The sequence below is a fragment of the Gymnoscopelus microlampas genome, assembly GCF_963454915.1.
Source record: "Gymnoscopelus microlampas genome assembly, chromosome: 9".
NCBI classification, from domain to species: domain Eukaryota; kingdom Metazoa; phylum Chordata; class Actinopteri; order Myctophiformes; family Myctophidae; genus Gymnoscopelus; species Gymnoscopelus microlampas.
Window position 1 is genome coordinate 34,093,144 of NC_139946.1, and position 18,773 is coordinate 34,111,916.

Here is an 18,773-nt window from a genome sequence, read left to right on the forward strand (position 1 = left end):
GTGTGTGTGTGTGTGTGTGTGTGTGTGTGTGTGTGTGTGTGTGTGTGTGTGTGTGTGTGTGTGTGTGTGTGTGTGTGTGTGTGTGTGTGTGTGTGTGTGTGTGTGTGTGTGCATGCCGTGCATGTACATGTGCATGCCTGTGTGTCTGTACATTATTGTGTGTGTGTGTGTGTGTGTGTGTGTGTGTGTGTGTGTGTGTGTGTGTGTGTGTGTGTGTGTGTGTGTGTGTGTGTGTGTGTGTGTGTGTGTGTGTGTGTGTGTGTGTGTGTGTGTTTGCGTGTGCGTGTGTGCCTGTGTGCGTGCGTGTGTGTGTGTATATGCATGTGTGTGTACATCCATGCTAGTCAGGCTGTATCACTGTGTTGTCATGTTGAATGCCTGCTGGCTTTTAATCACATCCTCTCCCCTGCTGGGAGAGTTCTCTGGTTTTTACAGCTATGTTACAATTCAACTTTATTTTCACTGTGGGGATGGGCCATTCCAACACAGAGAGCAATGTCAAAGCTCTTTTTCTTCATCATTATTTTTTCAGAAACATCACGCATTGGGTTGTCCTCCTTTGATGGATTGATTCAAACATTTCAGGACAAACATAAAAAAAATCATTGGTTGTATTGTGTTTTTGCATGTATTCTTTTCTCAATACACTATCATCTGATCCTAATATTGTCTTTGTCTTCAATGGTGAGGAATTCCGATCAAAGTTCCCCCTCTGTTAATACTTTAGGGAATTTTCAAACGTCGGGATGTATGGCTGTAATGCCCCAAGATTTGTTCTCCCTGAAAGAAATGATAGAGTAACAATATATTAACTACAGAGCAACCTGGCTTTATGGGGTCTGCAATTTAATCTTACTTCACTTTAGGTCTACCAATATATTATGCATATAAATATATGTATATAGAAATATAAATATCAATGTATGCTTTGCAGCATTCATTTGATTTCAATTTAAAGCCATATTCATGCATTAAAAAGCAATTTCATATTTTTGACTGCAGGGTTCAGATGCAAATCTAATGGGGCATTACGTAAAAAAAACTATAAACATCATAAAATAGGGAAATAGAAATAAAAAATGGAAGCAAAAATGGGGAACAACGCTTAATTCGTCATAAAAAACTGAATGCTTTCTTGCTTGTTGATGTGATAATAAAAAAAAGGTATTTAAGAGAAAATAACACAAAAAATGGCAAGTGTAATGAAAAATAAAACGCATTTAAAGCAAAGTATTTTTATTCACACAAATTTAATAAGATATATAACAACCGTTTGGTCCATAAATATTTAAGGGGAAATAGTTTCTGTACACCATCTTTATCAAGAAACAGGGAAACATGGACAATCTTGATAGAACACTTACTGTACTGAACTATTAACACGAAGATCAATATATAAGATTCTTGGATTACCCAACTATATCTGAAAGAGTGCACAAAATGCTTTCTATGACATCGCTGCCCCCTTTTAACAGGATACACCATAAAAAGATCTTCAGAAAGAAGATGCAAAACAGTACAAAACTAGTGAGGCGTCAAAAGGATGTGAATCAGTTAACAAAGAACACAGAGATCCTGAATTTCACAAACTTTCTTCCAAGTTATAGCATAAGGCACATAGTAGAACTGAGTTAGGCATCTACTTTATCGAGTAGATCTAGAGAACCGCTTTGTTCTACAATAGAACAACTTGTGACACTTACAATGAAATGTATCAACCCCCATTGAAGATTTGCTCTCTCTCTGTCCCTTCCCCCTCTCTATCTCTCAGCCAGAAGAAACATGTTTTGGTCTGTTCAGTGGCAAATGTCCGTAAAGAAAGTATATAAATATGGCCAAAAAGGAGTAAAACGGATAATGATTTCCCACTGGCTGCCGCTCACAGCTCCACCTATCTGAGGTCATTTGAATGTTCATGTCAGCTCTACAAATCTAGTCTGCAACGTCACAACCACTTAATTTCTCACCCTCGCTCCCTTTCCCTTTTAAAATCACATCGTTACCCTGAGCAACATGATAATAACAATAATGCACTTTTCACAGGGCAGTATATTGTCACCGTGCAATTGAGTTAACTGTACTTCTACAGACAAGTTCAATAATTGTTGTTTTTTAATCCATTTGACTATTATTAATCTATGCGGACGACAAATCCATAAAGGTGCCCTATATCGTCAAACCAATCGATTACAACAGTGCCCATAAACTGCTTTCCAATCTTTTCTTGGTGATTTCTAATAGTCAAATAATTTTTCAAATATAATTGTGACTGCATTAAATGTTAAACAGTTACCACTGTACAGAATGAGGGATTTGCTCGTTCCTCGTAATCACAGTTGAGGTGAGAATTAAGAAGAAAAAAGATTATGTTGTGGATTCAGCAGCTACCTGGCATGAGTTGTAATGGTTGGGCTCTTTTAAAAATGCAGCTTTTATGGGTTTTACATGTAGCTGAGTGTGAGATGTTCCAAATGTCCAATGCATCCAACTCAGTCTTAAAGACCGAAACATTCTGAAATGATTAAAGCCTGTTTCTCAAGTTAACCTTTACAGCACATTCTACAAGTTGATTTTTCCAAATTATTCAAAAAAGGGAAATAAACACAATTAACTTTAAATTGGATAGTGCGAACATAGTGCATACATACACAGATTTATGAGGCCAAAATATTCATATTATTTAAAAAATCTACCAATTAAGCATAAGTTAGGCAGGGCTTGAATTGTGCTAAGTCAAATGAAATGTACAAATAAAGACAAATTAAATAAAATGGCCTACTTTTCCAAATAAGATCAAGTTTTGGACCTTTCTCCAATGGACCATTACAATTTTTCAAAAAGATCAATCTCTGCATACTGTAAGTCAACTACAGACATTTCTGCCAAGCGGTTGCAAATGCTACACATAATTTCCTTGTGTTTTAATGTGGTCGCTGCTGTTGTTGTTCTTGCTGTTCTTGTATGTGTGCAGTACGACACTCTGTTCCAAGGAGCTGTCTCCAGTTGCTTTAAAGGTGTCAGTTAAAAAAATAAAATGCAAATTGAGAAACAAAAATAAAACAAAACAAAACACAAAAAAAAGAAAGAAAAGAAAATTCAAAACAAAAATGAGTCTTCTAGAGATAGCTTGTTAGAAAAGGTTTGTCAAGGTAGTTTGCGAAGGGCTCCCCGAATCATGGCTGTCCAAACTAGAGGTGACGGAGGTCACTACAGTGATAGAGGGGTTTGTCAGGTCTGTTAGTGTGGCCGCGCTGGAGGGGGGGGTCAGGGCCCCACTGTCGGATGAGGGTGCAGGGAGTGAGGTGCCATCAGCCTTATCAACACCTCCATTCTCCTGTCGCAAAACGTTCCTTCTGAATTTGGCTCTTGCGTTTTGGAACCAAACCTGCAAACCAATCCCAATGTGGCTTTTACTTTTGTGTTTAAGTAGGATTATTTTTTTTAAAAGAAAGTATCAAATCATTCCTCACTATGAAAATGCAGTGGTTTATGTATCAAGTTATCACATCTATCATTATATCAAGTTGCTCTGTATGTAAACCGCTATATTTTCACACATTATTTTGGGCTTAAGGGGCAGATCACGATGGACCATTTAGCTCCTGAACACTATACAAGAGTAGTTCAATGGTAAATTAAAACAATAATCCTACCCTTTTGTGGATTTTAATTGGTTGGAATATGAATATGAATAATTATTTTTTCCCACATACATTACTTGTGCACTCTGTCCTTTAAGATATCCCATAATATCAACAATAAACTGCAATTTAAACTAAATTGTCTACGCTCCAGTATACAGGGGGGAAAAAAGAAAAAAAACAACTCATTTTCTCCTGTCTTTCCCAAAACCTCTAGCACACACAAAATATGAAAACTCCTCAAAAGTTCAAATACAAATAACCCTGGATATCATAAAACTAATGACTAAATGGACCAACCGAACAAACCAAAAATAAAGCGAAAATAAAAAGGATGACTTGAGAATGGGGAATATATAAGAGTCGGGTGAGAAGGTGGGGGGTGGGGTGGAGGGACACATATATGGGTGTGTGACCATCAAGTCTATAGAAATGAAGCTCTTGCTTACCTGTAGGACTCTCTTGGTGAGGCCCGTTTTCTGGGCCAGTTGTTTTAGGTCCTTGGCGTCGGGGTTGTGGTTGATGGCAAAGTAAGACTTCATGGTCCGCAGCTGATGGTGTTTGAAGGAGGTGCGCATTCGCTTAGTCTTCTGTGACGGAGGGTAGGCCTGCTCCCGATCCAAGTGGTCAGCATCATTCTCATTGCAGCCTGAGAGGGCAGAGGGCAGAGCACCCCATGGGTGGTTTACAGCATAATCATGACCACCGAACACAGCAAAATACAGTGTTACACTGTAACATATTTGATGTTAATTTAACTCAGAGAGTATTATGTAACATTTGGTTACATTTCTCTGAGTTACAAATGGATAAATAAACACTGAGGATTTTACTGTGTAGTTAAACTCTGCAAGTGTGAAAACCAACCTTTATCCTGTGTTTAACTCTAAATGTATATTCATAGGTCCAGTTTTTATACTCTTAAAGTTAAATTAATGCTATGGACTTTGAAAGATTCAAGCCCATTATTTATAAGGAGGAGGGTAGAGTTAGACCTGATTCTCTTCCATTCAGCTCCTATACGGAATATGTTAAGAGTTATAGATAGTATTGTATTGTGGTTAATAATGATGTTTTAGAAAATGTTGCCATTACGTTATCAGTATTGCACAATCAATGGCCAATACAGATCTTGTGTTGAGATATTGGAAAAAGTCCAACATTCAAAAAGCTATACACACAATGCATTTGATGCTGTGATTGTAACATTATAAATGTTATATACATACATTCTGTTAATGAATTCATATTTCAATGTTTTTATGTTTATGCAATTTTGTACACTGAATATGATTCAGATCATACATTATTATATTGTATACCAATAACGGTTTGCCTATGGGGGCTTCATTGAATGGTGTTGCTCTGAGCATTGTGTAAAACACTGAAAAATACATTCAACAAAATAAACATGGTAAAATATATAGCACTGTCTCATTTGAAAGCCTAATCTTGCGGTTGCTCAAAATGATTTCTAGTATTGTGCTTTGTGTGCTTAATAAACAAGGTCGGTATCTTCTTATCCAAAAAGACATTTGTTTATCTGAATTATTGACTGCTGATGCTAGAAACCAAAATATAATCTTCACAAGTTAACTCTAGTATATCAATTTAGCGCATGTCTTAACTGTTAAAAACATTTTTTTAATTATTGTTACATTGGAATATGAATCCTTAATTATCAGTCAAAACACCATTAATTATAATTATATGATCCTATTCTGTTATTGCTATTATTATTATTATTATTTCTGAGCAGGTTCATGTTTTGTTATAATAAAAATGCTTACAAATGAATTATTTTCTTATATTTATTCCAGATGCAAAAGAAAACTAGTCAGCATATTATATGCATTTTGTAATAAATAATACAATAATCTAACAATGCATATAGATGTTATCATCAGTTCCTAGTTTCTTTGTTTTTTTCCCATGCTAGATTTTACAATTAAAATATTACAATGAAATAAAAAAGGCTAACTAAAAAGCAGATGCTTATACTCTGACAGTTGGAGATTTCACGAGTCACCATAATATCAAATAATGTAAATGCAACAGGTGGATGGAAAATGAAAACTGACATGAAGTTAATTTAGGAGTATACAGGCCTAAAAAGAAAAACATTTGATATTGTATTGAGGTTGGTTTGGTTTATGTTGGTTTTGGTTGTGTATGGAAAATATATATATTTTTTGTATAGAAAATAACCTTGCCACTGACACCTATAAGAAATATTAACGTAATGTAATCTAATAATTTAATGTTTTATTAATTAGTCACAGGCATTGCTAGATTATGTCTCATTCAGATCGCCCACTAGGGGTCTCTAGATCCACAAATTGCACTGGGGGGTTTTAAAATACACAGTGGGGTCTAGTGAAAAGAGATCACATTCACATTCATATCCTGCTCTTTAACAGGAATCGATTGCAACTTTTTTCTTTCTGTGCTTTATACAATACCCTTAAACAGCAAATTCACCAATTAAATCATACTGGACAATTCAAAGCATATGTCATAATGTCAAGACCCATGTGTTTTGGAGATATAATTAAGGGGTGCTTTATGGAACAAAGCCAATGAGTAGAATACTGAAGGAGAAACTGTTATTCATTTAAACTATTATGATTTATTTTTTCAACGTTGGTTACGTTAGAATAGCCTACATAATTTGGAAACGCTGCAGTTATGTTAATAAAAAGAAAACCCCGTTCAATATTTTACAAAATAGGCTACATCGTGTGTGTAGGCTTAGCACTTGAGTTATCTATATAATCTATTAAGTTAAATGTGCAGACATTGCTTCCCCTTCAAAATAGGAGTGTAGGCGTTTTAAGCATTAACAAAATATTTTTAACAATAACAAATCTAGGCCTATACGCATGATGCCACGATGGCTCTTTTAAAAAATAATTTAATAAACGGTTTTCTGACGACACCCTACACCAGTGGTTCTCAACCTTTTCAGGCCGTGACCCCCCAAAATAATCATATTTGGAGGTCCCCCCCCCCCCTAAAAAAATAGCAGATCTACAAGCTCACAATGCTTTGCTTGCAAGGCATTGTGAGCTTGTATGGACTGTACTTTCTTATATTATTGACAATTTGGCCAATGTTTGAATTGAACAGTGTTTAAAGTATAGTTGGTTTATTGCTTTTGATGCAATTATGGTCTTTCTTTTTTAGGTATTAAAAAAGGTCTTAAAAGTCCTTAAATTGTCACTTCCCTGTCATCTGGGGACCCCCTGGGAGACCCCCCTCAAAAAAAAAATCATGTGGGGACCCTCCTGGGGATCCCGACCCACAGGTTGAGAACCACTGCCCTACAGTGTTTTCTTCTTCTTCTGAGAACTAGCCCATGGCCTATAGATAGCTGCATGCAGGCCCCATTGCATTCGCCTCTGTTCCTGAGAACTATGCTGCTGACCTTCATGCGTATTATTCATTGGGTTGGAAGCCATGGGATTCCAACGTCACCTTCAATTAACGAAGAACAATTAACACGCAGATTATCCCCTATTCCTCTCCATTCATGAAGAACAAGGGAAACTTCGGCACACAATGGCAAACTTTCTCAACCGCACACTAATATGCTGAAAAGCGAACACAAAAGTGACGCTGGCGGGCCGGATTATAACATTCAGCCCTTTGAGTGCCGTATTTTAGACCTAAAATGACCAGTAGCTTAATGTATATGACAACCAATTTAGGTATAAATGGAGGCAAGTGAAAGAAAGCGCTTTATTTTGACGCTTCATGGAGGCGGCGGTTTTACTTAACCACTTGAACCCCTTATGGGTAACCTGGAGTCCCTCAGGGCTCAATACTAGTGTATTTTCTGTTTTCTGCTATTGTGGGGAGAGCTTTCACTGAAAATAGCCGATCGACAAGTTCACAACGCATGCATGCAAAGAGGCTCATTGTGAGCTTGTCGATCTGCTATTTTCAGCGAAAGCTTTCCCCACGATACCACAATGCCAGGGTTTAAGTGGTTAATTATCCCACATTACCGTAATACCCCCCTGCACGTGCACATAGGTCGTCCACTCGCATACCTTTTTTGACCTATATTAATCTTAATTATAAAAGTCGATGAGCTGATTGACAATGGGGGTCAAATTTCGATCACCAAGACAGCATATGCTAGGCTACTGTTCAGTGCAAAGAAAGAAATGGTGTTAATTTCATGCGTAAAAAAAATACATGCACGCTGAAAAGCTAACAGATCAATTAGCCTGGGGCAATATACCACACTGCTGTTTTGCATATAAGATAGATAGTAATTACTCTATTTCATACACGTATAGGGTCTCAAATAATCACCAACAACACCTTTATTTAATGAATTTTCTAGACAGGGAGGATCGACTGCATGTTCGGCTTCATGCATGGCAAGTTAGTATAAAAGGTCACAAAGAACACACTGGGGAATTATTATTATTAGGCCTATTATTATTGTAATAAGAATAATAATCATATTTAATAATTACAATTATTATTATGCTACTACTATATAATATAATTATTATTATTATTATTATTATTATTATTATTATTATTATTAATATTATTAACATTATTATTCATATTATTATTAGCCTATAGTCTATTAGCCTACTAGCATTATTATTATTATTATTATTATATCATAATCATCATCATCATTATTATTGGGCCTATATATATATATATATGTGTTACTGCATTATGTATGAAAATGCAATGCTTTGGATAGCAGGAACAGCTAGTGGCACAACATTTTTAAATACACAACACAACACATACACAACACAACAGAACACAGGTCGTGGAACAGTCAAATAATAGCTTATAAGAAAGAGGCAAAACATTTGAAAATAGCAGATCTACAAGCTCACAACAATGCCTTGCAATTAACGTGAGGCATTGTGAGCTAGATCTGCTATTTTCACAATATTTATCTGGGGGGTCACAGCCTGAAAAAGGCCCTACGTCTCACCTGAGTTATAGCTGGCTATATCTATCCCCATGGCCGGGCTCTTCCTCTTGCGCGGACGGCCCTTCTGGGCCGTGCCGCCGGTGCCGTTGAAGTACGGCAGGGCCAGGCCGCCGCCCTTGGCCGCCAGCTCGGCGTAGTTGAGCCCGTGGGGGTGGCTGTAGTCCCCCTGCTGGACCAGCGTCTCGAAGTGGACGCGGCAGTAGACCAGGCTGTCCTTCATGCCGAAGTGGTCGCCCGTGGTCAGCGTCTTGTTGCACGTGGTGCACGTGAAGCAGCTCAGGTGGTACACGGAGTCCCGCGCGCGCATCACCATCTCCGAGGCGGAGATCCCGAGGTGACAGCGCGCGCACCTCTGCACGGAGAACCTTCTGGAACAAGGACACAACTCGTCAAGAAACCGCACAGTCAGTCAGAGACTGAAAGCAAACAAAACGGGCAAGTTTAACATGACTTATAGCGGTGGTTCTCAACCTTTTCAGTCCGTGGCCCCCCAAAAATAAGCATGTTTGAACTGGGGACCCCCACCCATATAAGCACTTGGAATTGTATAGGAGTTGAGGCATTACATCTAGTTTGATAAATATCATCACACACACACACACACACACACACACACACACACACACACACACACACACACACACACACACACACACACACACACACACACACACACACACACACACACAATGAGATAAATATTGTGAAAATAGCAGAAACAGCAGAAAATAGCAGAAGCTCCCAAGGCCTCGCCTCTTTCTTATATTTACAATTTGACCAATGTTTGACCAGTTTTTATAATATGCTGATACTTTTGATGCAGTACTTGTATTTTTTCCTTTCTTTTCTTCTTTTTTTTAGGTATTAAAAAGGTCTTAAAAGTCCTTAAATTGTCACTTCACTGTCATCATGGGGACCCCCCCCTAAAATTACGTGGGGACCCCCTGGCGTCCCGACCCACAGGTTGAGAACCACTGACTTATAGTTGGGCTCAACATAAAACATTTGACTGTTTGGCTTTTTACTTTCGCCTATACCCGCTGAGCCAATGCAGCTATAGGCTATAATAGGCCAATTTTCACTGCGTTCCATGCAGTGAGGAGTAGGCTACTATAGGCAGGCGGTAGGCCTGCTATATACTTTGTTTATCATTCATACACATCCAAAGGTATAAGAACATCATTATTTCAGCAGTAGGGCCTATACTACACTCCTTTAAAACCCAAAAGGTGTGTCCATTAGCCTTAGCTTAACATTTTACCTAATGATTAGCAGCTTCTCAATGGCTGTGTGTGTGTGTGTGTGTGTGTGTGTGTGTGTGTGTGTGTGTGTGTGTGTGTGTGTGTGTGTGTGTGTGTGTGTGTGTGTGTGTGTGTGTGTGTGTGTGTGTGTGCGCGCGCTCGTGCGTGCGTGCGTGCGTGCGTGTGTGTGTTTGTTTATGTGCATGTGCATATGTTATGGTGTGTCATATGATCATATTATAGACATATTATATTAAAGTGTATCCATAACCTTGTTTTTTCTTACCTATAGACTAGTAATTGTCCATGTGTGTGTGTGTGTGTGTGTGTGTGTGTGTGTGTGTGTGTGTGTGTGTGTGTGTGTGTGTGTGTGTGTGTGTGTGTGTGTGTGTGTGTGTGTGTGTGTGTGTGTGTGTGTGTGTGTGTGTGTGTGTGTGTGTGGGCGCGCGCGCGCTCGTTTATGTGCATGTGTTATTACGGTGTGTCATATGATCATATTATGGACATATTGTATAAAACGTACATACATCCATAACCTTGTGTTTTCTTACCTGTAGTAGTCATCCTTGCAGTAGATGCTGCCATCCTTGGCAAAACACGTTAGCTCTGACTCCAGCGCCAGTTTACATTCACAGCATTTGAGGCACCGCAGGTGCCACTGTTTATCCACGGCCAGGAGGTAATATCTGTCCGAGATCTTCCCCCCGCAGCCGGCACACAGAGCAGGCTTCTCCGGGCTCATGGAAGGCATGGTCTGGGAAGTGGATGCATGTGAACAGAGAAAAACAAGCGGGCTTATTAGCTCAGTGGTTCTCAGCCTGTGGGGTCGGCCACAATTCAAGACAAATTGTCAAATAATTCAAGAACGAGTCAAACATTGTGAAAATAGCCGATCTACAAGCTTGCTTGTAGATCTGCTATTTTCACAAAAAATGTAATGCCTCAACTCCTACTATTCCAAGTGCTTGTCAGGGTGTGTGGGGGGGGGGGGGGGGGGGGGGGGCTGGGGGTCCCCAGTTCAAATGGGGGCCCCCAGTTCAAATATAATTATTTTGGGGGGTCACGGCCTGAAAAGGCTGAGAACCACTGTATGGGACTGCTGAAAGTGAAACCACTGACAAACCCACTTAATATATATATTTTTAAAGTGACAATTGTTTTACATTGACTTTAAGTGCGTTTTACTCTTAACAGTTCCCATTTTAATAAAAGGCCTATTTTTAAACGCACACTATCGAGTATAGGTATAGACTGCATGTGTACACAAGCCTCGCTGACAGAAACAACACAGAGACCTTAAGAACAATGTATTAGGGTGTTTAGGAGTATGAATTATAAATGAAGCAAAATTGTGATCTGGAAAACCGTTGTTCCGTTGTTGTAACCAAGATTTGAACTCGGTGGCCAACAATAGCTAATTAGGTCTATACCATTAAGATGCCTGCAATACAAACAAAATAACAACTTTATAATAGCCCAATAATAGTATACTATACTACTAATAACAATAATAATGATGATAACAATAATAATAACATGCCACTTATAATTGTTATAATAATAATAATTACTATACTATGGTTTGGTTTGAGGCAACCATATACCAACGTGTTGTGGTATGGAATATATAAGGCCGTGTGCCACAGCAAAATAAAAATGGATAATGTATGTGATTATGAGCTTATGTTTCAAAAAGCCTATGTAGGCTATGTCATTGCTGATATTTATTGCATCTTCTGGCAACTTCATAAATTTGGTTTGGTTTGTCATTCAGTTTATGGTAAAAACAAAAACAACAACGAATTGCCTTTTAAATTGAAAGAAATTGAGGCCTGCCGCCTGTCCAAGTCCAAATAGAATTCATACTTATAATTTAGTCTAAAATACTTGTCTTTAACATTGACGGACTATTTAACTGAAGTATAGGCTAATCTTGTCTACTCTTGTCGTTTACTTATACCCCAAAACAACTTTGGGTCGCTTGTAAGCATGCATAATATGTCCCTGCTGTGCGTAAACATTGACATTTGTCAGTTTATGTAGACTAAAAAAAGTTTAGGCATTACGTTTTGTTTGACTTGGTTCCAGAGATAAATATTGTGAAAATATCAGATCTACAAGCTCACAATGCTGTTGCAAGGCGTTGTGACTGTGTGCTTGTAGATTGGCTATTAAAAAAATAACAATAGTCTAATCTTGTCTGCTCTTGTCGTTTACTCACCCAAAACAACTTTGGCTCGCTTGTAAGCATGCATATATATTTGTCTAGTTTATGTAGGCTAAAAAAAAAGAATGGCACACCAAAATCGAGCGCTCTTACCGATTCTCTCCCGTTTAGCTGCATACCCTTCGCCACCAGCCGAGAGTCCGTTTTCGACCTCCTCTCCATCTCCTCCATGATCCCTTGGATGTGATCCCCGGAGATCCCGTGGAAAAGCATGGCTCCCGGTGGTCCTGGACGCAACAACGTGCAACTGCCTGCCTCTGCCTTGCAGCCCACAACTTCCATATACAACAGCGCTGCACGCCTCGGTCTGTCAGCGCATCCAAGTGGCTCTGGATGGAGGACACACACGGCCAAAACACTCAACCTCCCCGTCAAAGAGTGCAAAATGAAACTAGAAAAAGAAAGAAGCTAACAACTCGATTGAAGAATCAGGGTGGGACAGCAGGGCTAGTATAGTGAAAGGAACAGCTTTCCGTCTTTCAGTAAAATGTCTCTCCCCCCCAAAAGAAAAAGAAAAAAGGGAAAAAAGAAAAAAAAAAAGATATAGTCCAAATGATGCGATGGTCGACGTTGTGATGCTGGTGGGTTTATATACTCGCAAATAATGAATGCCCAAAAATGGCAGAAGTTTTTTGTTTTTGTGATTTATTTTCGACAAGTCCCTCGATCTCCCGTTAGGGGTTCCGTGTGCTTGAAGGTCAGGTTGGGACTGCCTGGATTCGAGAGCCGTGTCCTATTTTGTGAAGAGAGCAAAAAGCCTGCCCAGTCTGAATAATTTGGTAGGAGGAGTTCCTCCCTCTCTCTCTCTCTCTCCATTGCTACTGATTTCTATTCACCAACAAAGAGCTGTCACTCTTTCTTCCCTCAAACCCCCGGTGCTGTATGGCTGCGAGATGCATGGACGAGTACTTTTTGGTATTGACATTTTCATTACTTTTTCTCCATTTTTAGTTAAGAGAGAGGTGTGTGGTGCTGTAGAGCAGTGGTTCTCAAACTTTTTCATGTCAAGGACCCCCAAAATGATATGTAATTTGGATGCGGACCCCCATCTCAAAAATATTTTGTGCCGGAGATTTTTCAAAAATAGCAGATCCACAAGCTCATATCAGCACTCGGTGCCACGCTATAGAGCTTTATCTGCTATTTTTGAATAGCCAAAGTATAAAATATGGTTAAAGTGGTTAAACTGATTGTGCCGCTATATTAATAATTTTGCTGGGGACCCCCTGGTATCCCCCAAGGACCCCTGGGGGTCCCCGGACCCCACTTTGAGAACCAATGCTGTAGAGTCATATTTAGCATAAACTTATGTGGATTTAGAGTATAGCCATGAGTTAATGCTTAATGGAGACAAGCGTAGGGCCTAAAATGTATTATTTAACCTGCTTTAAAACTTTGAACATTTGATTCGATTCCGTTAATGGAAAACTGGGCCTACAGTATGTTATAGGTTATAGGTCTATACTATGTAGTGACAAAAATAATTATTCGTATCGTTCTGTTTGTGCAATTATAACATTAATTTTGATGGCAGTCTGAAGTGTGACCATGAGTTTGTATTATAAATATATATATTATTAAAATTACTGCACATTAAATTAAATTGCTGGTTTAATGTGTTGTTGTCAATTAGTTATTTCTGGTTCCCTAAAATATGTCTTTGCATGTGTGTGTGTGTGTGTGTGTGTGTGTGTGTGTGTGTGTGTGTGTGTGTGTGTGTGTGTGTGTGTGTGTGTGTGTGTGTGTGTGTGTGTGTGAGAGAGAGAGAGAGAGAGAGAGAGAGAGAGAGAGAGAGAGAGAGAGAGAGAGAGAGAGAGAGAGAGAGAGAGAGAGAGAGAGAGTGCGTGCCCGTGTGCGCGCGCGCGCACTGTGTGGGGCGGGGCAGTGATCAGTGATAGGCTATAGGGCGGAGACAGGTTACATTAACCAATCTGAAAGAATGGCAAAATATTATTATTTTACACTAACAACGATATCGTAATAGTTTCATCGGAATAAACGAACACACTATTACTATTACTTGTATTACAGTCCATCTTATAGCAGAGGAAAAGTGAGTAATAGTTCTAGGCTAATCTTTAGCCTATATTCGATGCATTGCCAAACATGAAATATTTTTGTGAACCGTTCTAAATGTAATGACATATAGCCTGTATATTATACAGGCGGAGTTAGCAGGTCATTTATATCGTATGGATATAGATTTCTTTGTTCGGGTTGAAATTAAATGTAAGTTTAAACCGCACTGGTTGGTAGCAAGGCACTGACAGAGGGTGTTGCAGGCTACACCGCTGGTAGGTCCAACACTTCAGGGTCCAAGTATATTGTCTGAGCGCCGTTGTCAAGAGACACCCAATTAAAAGACAACACAACTTCTGTGTGGGGGACAAATGAAAATGTAACACGTCTTGAGATGATTGGTGTTGGCGAGAGAGCGTCCACATGCACCTGCAACTCCATTGAGCTTTGGTAAATCTATTAATGGGCCCAGGATGAATAGGGACTTGGACTATTGTTCTGTCTGTGACACTAAACTATTAATTCATCGGGGGTCCGCCGGGCTTTGGTCGGGGGCCATGCAGATAAACTGTAAACATAACTCCTTGCGTGATGTCAGGATTATTAGACACGACAATAGATTTACTGTAAAAGTTCAATATTGTAGCCTATGGCCCCTACATTTCGATCCATGGTGACAAATAAATAAAAGAGAACGCCTGTTAAGCCTCGTCTTTCTACGAGATAGTCCTTATCAAATAAAATATCCGGTAGCAGGCTATACTGTATAGTTTAGGTCTAATTGAATTGGCATTTAAAAGACAAGTAGGCCTATATACGCCTATCGTTTTACTTAATGCTCAGAGGTGCATAATTAGATCCCATTGAGTGCAGGATACCGTTAGAGAAGATTGAGCTCGCACTATAATACAGTTCTAGCAACAAAAGAAAAATGTTACACACGTAATATCTGAAATGTATATGTAATAAGAATATTCAGTATTATTCACTATATTAAATTAACCATTTGCTGCCTTAAGGATAAAGGCTATCAATATTGTAGCCTACAGTGGTAGCAAAAAGGAAAAAAATAATGTTCTCTATCGTTTGGGTTCTAAACCGTATCGCCTATGACATTTCACTCGAGTGAAAGAGGGCTTAACAATGTGCGTTTTCCCTTTGCCCGTGTGCCATGCGATGGAATTGAACGAATATTTATTTTTAGCCAAACGAATAAACATATAGGCCTTTACCCTGCCAGTGACATAAAACTAAATATTATTTAATCATGGCATTTGTCTTTGTTTATTATTATGTCATGTGACATTTATACGTTTAAGTTTACAAATAGTTTAGGTGTATTTAAAAAAAAAAGATCCAAACGTCTGATTTGTTATATGAAGTTAATTTCGCCATGTCATTTCCTTTAGAAATAAACAAAAAAGAAAGACGTATCCAAAAATATATATGTCGTTTTTATGTGGGCGCTTTGACCTAATTAAATATTTAAAATATGGTAATGTACAGATCCCATGCGTCTCCTGGTCAATCTAACCAGCGCATTGTGCTCATTACGAACTACGATGCTTTTATAAACTATATGACCAAGACACATTGGATGGCACATAGTCAACCGAAGAATGCTCAGCTATGTTATGTTACTGACGTTTGCATCATGAATACAAGAATCTGCTTATCGTATTATCCCAGGTAGGAAAATATTGCCCACGATTATAGTCTGTATAGAGACTATAGTGTTGGTACTCCTTTGCCATCTTTTCTTCGTTGCTCATTGTGCAATTTTCGCTTGTTTAACTTCCTCACTGTAGGTAATTCGTTTAGAAATATTGAAAAAGGTCTTACCTGAGGCTGTAGTCTATATAGATTCCTTCTGTTTAGCCCAGTGCGCAGTGAGAGAGGCTGTTCGGACTGTATATGCACAGAGGAGAGCAGATAGGACTAGATGAGAATCTGCCGGTAGATGGGGGCTGTTCCTTGTTTCTTGTAGTCCCACTGAGTGTCAATTAAAACAAACCCACCGCTTGGCGAGAACACATTTAAATATTCTCCCATATGCAGACAGCCCTCACAACACAATGCACAGAAAATGACAAGTGCATGAGCCAATAGCCTACTCATGCTACACCCATACCCATTTGTCAACTATTAATAGCCTACATCAACGCAATTCGTGTAAGATTCAAGTCAAAATAGTGCTACAGCCCTATAATCTATAGAGCAGAGGTTTTGTGATGTGAATACATTGTTAGTTATATAGTTAAAGACTGAACTGAACCAATTACCAAATCTTTGAGTGTTGGGTGTTGCCTATACATATCTGCAATACAAAGCTCAATGTAAACTGAACGAGACTTTAAATATTCATATACTATAGGTGACAAATGGCTGCAGCAGTATTTTATTCATTTATCTACACTTGATACATTCTGTTGATACAAAAGCTTATGAACTGAAATCCAAGGCATTTAATTGTCGGTAGGCTACTATTTTCTTCGGTAACAGATGGTAGCCTACACGTAGTTTATTTATTTATTATGTATTTATTTATTTAAAACTGATACCCAATTCTCAAGCTCAGGTGATTTATTTTCACTGGCAAAAGTAAATGAACTAGCTATTTTGAATTGTCGGCTGACAACAACGCCATCACCTCATCATGATCAAACCATGGATGAATATTTCGTTTCCTCTGGACGCCCATCGTCCATGCATCACGTGAAGAAATTAAATGCTGAAATGTCATGGTAGGCTATGTGTGTGACGCTGCCTTGCAGGTAAAATGCTCCTCGTGACTGTAACAATTCCACTCACAGGTCACGGTCACATTGAAAATAATTTAAGGCGTTCGTGAAATTAACCTATTAGCTTACATTCTTCAAAGAAAGTAGCCTAGCGAATACATTTTGTTGACGGAAACGTTTTCTCATGAATGATGTCACATTTCAGAATTAGCCTATAGTAGCTTAGGCCTACCAGGGTGGTTTAATTGCTTGCGTTTGAAATACCTAAATTGAGCCCCTATTCTCACATTTTAGCGGTAAAATAAACTAATTGCCACCTTTTTTCACTTCAGCGACATTTCAACGTATAGGCCTACGGTAGGCCTACCTATTATAGGCCTACACACGTTATATAAACACTAAATGATTATCCACATCATCATGGTAGAGTTACCAATGTATGACGATAAAATATTTGATAAAGAAAAATAAGGGAAGGAAGCAAGATAATTTATGTATATATGTTCTCACATTTAAGCTGGATTTCTGTTAACATGACAAAGGAAGGTCATCCAGAAGCTAAATGAAGCAATAGTTGACACAGATTTTTTTGTTGTATACACACACACACACACACACACACACACACACACACACACACACACACACACACACACACACACACACACACACACACACACACACACACACACACACACACACACACACACACACACACGCACACACACACACACACACACACACACACACACACATAATATACATATATATACACACACACACACATACAGTATATATACTATAGACTATATACTGTATATACTGTATAATGTGTGAGTGAGCAGGGGCAAGTAGCAAAGGGTGACAATTAATTACACCTCAGTGCTGCTTGCATAAATGATACCGCTAACAGTCATTTTGCTCTGCTACTTCCGCTCGGTTGACATCGCGATGTATCTCATCAATAATGCAACTGCACACAGATGCATTTCACTGTGTAGCACAACACGCACCATGCAGAGCATCTCAGAGTATGATACCCAGACAGACTACTATATGCAGCTATGTGGCTGTTCCTGCGATTTCAACCACAGACAGCACAGCGCAGCCTGCCTGCCTCCCTGGGCTGCTCAGCCTGCCTCCATGCCTTGGCTCCTCTCTGCTGTAGTAGGGCACTGGTTCTCAAACTTTGTCATGTCAAAGACCCCCAAAAGTATATGTATTTGGCTGTGGACCCCCCAATCTAGAAAAATAGCAGATCTACAAGCTCATAGCGTGGCACTCGGTGTCACGCTATATGAGCTTGTAGATCTGCTATTTTCAAATAGCCAAAGTATAAAATATGGTTAAAGTGGTTACAATTATTATGACGCTATATTAACCAATTTTGCTGGGGATCCCCTGGTACCCCCCCCCCCCCCCCCCCCCCCCAAGGACCCCTGGGGGTCCCCGGACCCCACTTTGAGAACCAATGCTGTAGGGCATGGTGGTAGATTACCACACATCCAGGGTTCATCTGGAGTTATCATTTCTGGGTCACCTCAAGTGACACTCGATCTCATGGAAGAGCTCTCTCACCCTCCCCAAAGCAGGGCTAGGGGGAGGAACATGGGAGGGTGGGATGGGGTGGCGGGGTAAGGGTATAAGGGAAAAGAAAGCGAAAAGGAAAGGTGTGTGTGGATGTGGTGGTGGTGGGGGCGGGGGGGGGGGGCTCTCCCAGGTTCCACCATGGTGCAGGGAACCACAGGGTAAACACTGACAGAATGAAGGAGTGGAGCTATAGGAAGGAGGGGGTGAGTGGGGCGGGGGGGCACAGCAAGTCTCTATCCCAGTCACATGAGCCTCAGTGGGTGGGTTGGCGTACAGTGAGGTATCCTGGAAATATTTACAAACACTGAGCAGTTTTTGTTTTTTTTATTGTAACTG

At 39.5% G+C, this 18,773-nt stretch overlaps 1 protein-coding gene across 2 annotated transcripts; it reads right to left on the reverse strand.

The window, feature by feature from the left end:
• Positions 1-723: 723 nt before the first annotated feature.
• Positions 724-12,369, reverse strand: lhx9 (LIM homeobox 9; the record flags this gene model as incomplete). 2 transcript variants are annotated; one of them, XM_084066891.1, is made up of 5 exons in its annotated part: positions 724-780; positions 4,091-4,290; positions 8,620-8,987; positions 10,412-10,614; positions 12,181-12,369. In XM_084066891.1, the coding sequence occupies 5 exons, from the start codon at positions 12,367-12,369 to the stop codon at positions 724-726; spliced, it is 1,017 nt and encodes a 338-aa protein (XP_083923017.1). The 2 variants fall into 2 exon arrangements, with proteins under 2 accessions (XP_083923017.1, XP_083923016.1); XM_084066890.1 differs by lacking the exon at positions 724-780 and adding an exon at positions 3,131-3,385.
• Positions 12,370-18,773: the final 6,404 nt, after the last annotated feature.